Genomic DNA, 6,160 nt, shown 5'->3' with positions numbered 1-6,160 from the left:
GGCCATTCAGTAAAACACGGACTTTTGTCTCACTTTTATCTTAATCTCTAACCATAGTGATGCTTTTCTTTTAAGAACTCTAAAAATCTGAATGGTGTAATAAATATTCCAAGTGGTTATTTCCATGATCGAATGAACATAATAGTCTAACTCTGACAGAGCCATTAAAGGCCATGGTTTGGAAGGGCCTGGCTACCCATATTGCAATCTATCTAAAGTTAAGGACATGGACATCACCTGAATATCTGCTTTCTCTAAAGCCTTTTGGTCCTTTTTTGGTATCCTGATCCAGAGGTTATATTTAGGATTCTTAAACCAACATGTATGAGCCTGTATAAAGTACATTGCATATATTACTCCCAGGTATTTTCAAGGGAGCGGAGAATGACTATATGAAGACTCACCTGAAGGATTTCTCGGCAGATATAAGCAATCCAATCTTCTTTCAAACTCTGATTTCTGGTCATTCTTACTACATCAGTGACTGAGCCTGCTGCACATAATTCCATCACCATCTGCAGGGAAGCCAGCAAAGTGTCAAGAATTAGAACGTAATTCTCTGAAAATATCTGAAGAGTTTTGGTCCATATGGCTTGTATTTATATGTACTGTTTAGAGATTAAGACACTGCAAAGACTGCCTCAATTGTCTGGTAGAAGTCTCTAAAGGCTAGTGGAATTAAAAAGAGTTTAAACCTATCCAAAGATCAGTGGAGGGAGGGAAGGCAGGTACCACACCATGGGTATTTAACCAGTAGGTGGAATTTGAGCTAAGCCTTGAAGGATTTTGTTTGGATATAATGAGAAGGAAGAACATTCAGTTTATTGAAAACAGAATGATTATATGCCATTAGAAAGAAGCTTGTGCAGGAGACAGACCTGAATGATGACTGGAGTGCAACAGAAAAGGGCTCTGAGGGAACAATTCGATTGCAAGTGAAGAAGCAGGATAGAATGATCTCAAAAGAATTCACACTTTAACATTAAGACTAAATTTGTTTTTTTATTGTTATTTTGTTTTTATTTTAAATTCTAAATTATTTTTCCCTAAGATACCGGCAAAATACAATTTCAAGAGGTAAATCCTCAATTGCATTCCTATAGGACACTTTTTCCCCAAATGATTTCATTGCTGAGGAAACTCTATCTTAAGGCTATTATCACTGACACCATCTCATTCAGATATTACGTTATTAATGAAAATTTCTCAGAAAATTTATCTTTTGGCCATCAATNGGCATATAGTACAACAATGATTTCAGGAATAGATTCCTTAATGCCCTTTACCCATTTAGCCCATCACCCCTCCCACAACCCCTCCAGTAACGCTCTGTTTGTTCTCCATATGTAAGAGTCTCTTGGGGCGCCTGGGTGGCTCAGTCGGTTAAGCGTCTGACTTTGGCTCAGGTCATGATCTCGCGGTTCATGGGTTCAAGCTCCGCATCAGGTTCTGTGCTGGCAGCTCAGAGCCTGGAGCCTGTTTCAGACTCTGTGTCTCCCTTTCTCTCTGCCCCTCCCCCGCTCATGTTCTGTCTCTGTCTCAAAAATAAACTATATATATATAAAATAAACTATATATAAAATATATATTATTATATAATAATAAATAAACTATATATATATATATATTTTAAAAGAGTCTCTTATGTTTTGTTCCCTTCCCTGTTTTTCTATTATTTTGCTTCCCTTCTGGTATGTTTATCTGTTTTTTTGTCTTAAAGTCCTCATATGAGTGAAGTCATATGATATTTGTCTTTCTCTGACTAATTTCACTTAGCATTATACTCTCTAGTTCCATCCACGTAGTTTCAAATGGCAAGATTTCATTCTTTTTGATTGCTGAGTAATACTCCATTGTGTGTGTGTGTATATATATATACCACATCTTCTCTATCCATTCATCCATTGATGGAAGTTTGGTCTCTTTCCATACTTTGGTCATTTCCATATTGTTGATAGTGCTGCTATAAACATTGGGGTGCATGTGCCCCTTCGAAACAACATACCTATATCATACCTAGTAGTTCAATTGCTGGGTGATAGGGAAGGTCTATTTTTAATTTTTTGAGGAGCCTCCGTACTGTTTTTCAGAGTGGCTGCACCAGTTTGCATTCCCATCAGCAATGGGAATTGCTGCATCCTCTTTTCTTTCTCTGCATCCTTGCCAACATCTGTTGTTGCCTGAGTTGTTAATGTTAGCCATTCTGATAGGTGTGAGTTGGTATGTCATTGTAGTTTTTAATTTGTATTTCTCTGATGATGAGTGATGTTGAGCATTTTTTCATGTGTCGGTTGACCATCTGGATGTCTTCCTTGGAGAAGTGTCTATTCATGTCTTTTGCCCATTTCTTCGCTGGATTATTTGTTTTTTGGGTGTTAAGTTTGGTAAATTCTTCATAGATTTTGGATACCAACCCTTTATCTGATATGTCGTTTGTAAATAACTTCTCCCATTCCATCAGTTGCCTTTTAGTTTTTGCTGATTGTTTCCTTCACTGTGCAGAAGGTTTTTATTTTGATGAGGTCCCAATACATGTTGAGTAAGAAGTTGTTGCAGCCACGGTCAAAGAGGCTTATGCCTGTTTTCTCCTCAAGGATTTTGATGACAGACATTTAGATCAATGGAACAGAATAGAGAACCCAGAAATGGACCAACAAATGTATGGCCAACTAATTTTTGACAAAGCAGGAAAGAATATCCAATGGAATAAAGACAGTCTCTTCCACAAGTGATGCTGGGAAAACTGGACAGCGAAACGCAGAAAAAATGTATCTGGACCACTTTCTTACACCATACACAACAATAAACTCAAAATGGATGAAAGACCTAAATGTGAGACAGAAAGCCAGCAAACTTTCCTTAAGCACAGGTTTCTGTATTAGTGCCTGTGTCAAAACTGCTTTATAAATACAACAAAACATGTAATTTTTTAAATTGTAGGCAAGATAATTATTTCTGTAGATGAAGGAAACCTAAAGGATATGCCTCAAATCATGAATATTTAAAGGTCTACCTCATTTACTTTTGTAATGCTAACATTTTCTTTTCAGTAAATCATTCCTTTAATTTATACTTGTTCACAAATGATATTATTGCGTGTTTTTCACCTAAGTACACTCTCACGAAAAAGGAGAAGGAATTGCCTAACAAAACCAATTATACAAAGAAACCACAAGAATTTAATTTTCATGCTAACTATATTAACTGGTCACAACATGTACAACTGTGGAAATAGAAGCAAAGGAGCTCAGTTTGAACCATGAGAAACCTAAATTAAAGCCATTCACTCAGATGCACCCTGAAAAACCTTGCTAATGTTACTTAAGTCAAAAGAGCTCTACTCTTAAAGGAATGTAAAGACGTTCTCAATTATTTCCCCAGCTTTGTAAGCATGATGCCTGGCACATACACTTTATAAATGGTAATTAATTAGTCATTTACTTACTTCCTATTTGTTTTGATTTATATGGGCAAGAAAGTGTAAATGGTTCCATGAAAACTCTTACCTCCACAAATAATTTATTCAAACGTCAGATTTCAGTTCAAAGAAAAGTTTATTAAAGAAAAGTTTCTCATTCACTACTTAATTTAGATTCCTTTGTTATTTGCCCACATAGAATCATGTTATTTCCCTTCTGACAAATTATATATTCATTTGTGTGATTATTTGACTGATACTGGTCATTGCAAATGGACTGTAATTTCCAGTGGGTCCGGGACATGTCTGTTCAGCTTACCATGTAACCTCTAGCAGAAGGCCTGGCAAATAGATGGTTTTGAATGAATATGTTGAATAATTGAATGAACTGAGTACTGATAAATATATCTAATAAGGAGACTGCCATACAGTCAAGAGGGAAAAAACTTGTAAGTAAAAGTATATTAAAAGACACATGTTGTATGCCAAAAATATACAAGTAGTCATTAAATGTGTACAGGAATATTTAATGCAATGTCAACTGGAGTTGTCAGACAGTAGATTTCTTTAACTGGACAATTGGAAGAAAATGGGGTTAAAGTGAAGGAGTCTAATTTGGTGGTTTTGAAAGTGTGGTACCCAGATAAGTAGCATCAATATCATCATCTGTTATTAAAAAGTGCAAATTCATGGGCCCATGCCCCACACCAATGGAATCAGTAACTCTATGGGTAGAGCTCAGCAATCCGTGTTTTATCAGGCTTTGCAGGAGATTCTGATGCACACTAAAGTTTGAGGACCACTATTTCAATTCAGTTCCTTGTTGAAAATCTTTCTATAATGTCCACTGTCTTGTTTCCTAAAGCCCATTATTTAAAGTGTAACAATATTTCCTTGACAACTGAAGGTTCTTAAAATTTTTAATCATTATTTTGAAAAAAAAAATACTATTCTTGACTTGAACTGGAAACGGAAATGTAGCAAGCAAGTGGACACTGACCCCACTTCTAAGTAATCCTTTTGAAATAAACATATCTCTGACCAAAGCTCATATTCTTGTTGTTTGACTATTTCTGCCATAGTGGAAGGCAGCAACAATTCTGGTAACTGTAGCATACGTTTTAGTTACCTTCTACAATTCATATCTCATTGATCTGTAACTTGTGACAGTAAAGGTATAAATAGACTAAGAAAATGATAAGTCAACTAACAAGTTAGAAAAGAACTTCTGGGAGTTATATTTAAACATAAGTGCATATACTTAGAAAAAACTTAAATGCAGCCATATGATCATGCCCAATGCTAAGTAGGATTGATACTTATCCAGTCATTATTTGCAAGTCCTTCAGGTAGTCTCCTTAGCCATACCTCTAATTTACCAGCAAATATACAGAAAAAGTTAAAAGCAGCAAAATAATATTTGAAAAGAAACATGTTAGATATTCCCAGTGTTCATTTGAGACCTCCTCTATTTTACCCTGAAGTCTCTTGTCAGGAACTTATGTTGTTTTTCCATATTTTGTCACTCCCATCTCCAGGAATCAGAACACATTTTGTCATACGATTTTGAGCAGTGGAGTGTTTAAGTATTCCTGTAGATGCACAAAAGTTCATCTAAGCTTGTGAAAATGTATTTCCTCAAGTGAGATTTAGTCTTAGGAAATAAGATCAAGGTAATTAAATATATACCCAAAGTTGGTGCCTGTGACCAGGAGGGCTCATCTTGAAAAAAGCACCATAGAAGGACACGATGTTTTTGTGGAAAGAGTACTTCTTCAAAAGGTTGAGTTCAGTCCTGAGATCCTCTTCCTCATCCTGCAGAATAAGAATAGACAATAGACAATAAAGCTCCTAAGCTATGACAGCTAGTGACTATGGGATCGTAAACTATAGTAGAACAAAGGAAGTTCTATGGCCATCCACTATACTCCAGAGCAATTTATAATATAATCTCAACTAGAATTACCAGAGAATAGAGATCTCTGGTTAACTGGGAATTTGGGTGAAAACAAAGCTTAATGGAAGATCTTTTAATTTAGTGGTTCTCAAAGTGTGATCCCTATACCAGTAGCAATGGCCATTGCATAAAATTTTCACTGAATAGAATCACTACATTTTGTTTATTTTACAACTGTTTTATTGAGATATAATTTACATGCCAAACAACTTGCCCATTTAAAGTGAAAATTCAATGGTGTTTAGTATATTAACAGAATTGTGCAACCATTACCACAATCCATTTTAAAACATTTTTTATCACCCCTAAAGGAAACCTTATACTCTTTAGTTATCACACACAAATTCTCTTACAAACACATCCCAACTTTAATGAACCACTAACATATTTTTTATTTCTATAGATGTATCTATCCTTGACATATTATATAAATGAAAATCATTTCATATGTGGACTTTGGTGATTAAATTTTTTTCCAAGTTAACATCCATATTGCAAAATATATCATTATTTTATTCATTTTCATTAACCATTTATTAACTGATAGACATTTGGGTTATTTCTACCTTTTGGCCATTATGAATAATGCTGCTGTGAGCATTCATATCTAGTTTTTGTGTGAATATATATATATATTTTATTTATTTTTGGTATATACAAAGGAGTGAAATTATTAGGTCAAATGGTAACTCTGTATTTAACATTTTGATAAAATGTCAAATCATTTTCCATAGTGCTTCACCTATTTACACTCCCAACAGCAATGATGATTCCAATTTCTCCAT

The 6,160-nt window shown here is 34.9% G+C and overlaps 1 protein-coding gene across 1 annotated transcript in view; it reads right to left on the bottom strand.

Annotated features, from left to right (window-relative positions):
- The window catches only part of NRK (Nik related kinase), a gene marked incomplete at its 5' end in the record, with an annotated part of 69,163 nt that overhangs the window by 54,095 nt on the left and 8,908 nt on the right, over positions 1 to 6,160 (bottom strand). Inside the window, 2 exons of the mRNA XM_077776190.1 lie at positions 405 to 515; positions 5,108 to 5,233. Of these exons, the coding sequence (XP_077632316.1) occupies positions 405 to 515; positions 5,108 to 5,233 (237 nt within the window). The remainder of the gene's footprint in view (positions 1 to 404; positions 516 to 5,107; positions 5,234 to 6,160) is intronic.

This window comes from Crocuta crocuta, unplaced genomic scaffold (genome assembly GCF_008692635.1).
Source record: "Crocuta crocuta isolate KB4526 unplaced genomic scaffold, BGI_CrCroc_1.0 scaffold1027, whole genome shotgun sequence".
Lineage (NCBI taxonomy): Eukaryota > Metazoa > Chordata > Mammalia > Carnivora > Hyaenidae > Crocuta > Crocuta crocuta.
This window is presented reverse-complemented; position numbering and strand designations above follow the sequence as displayed.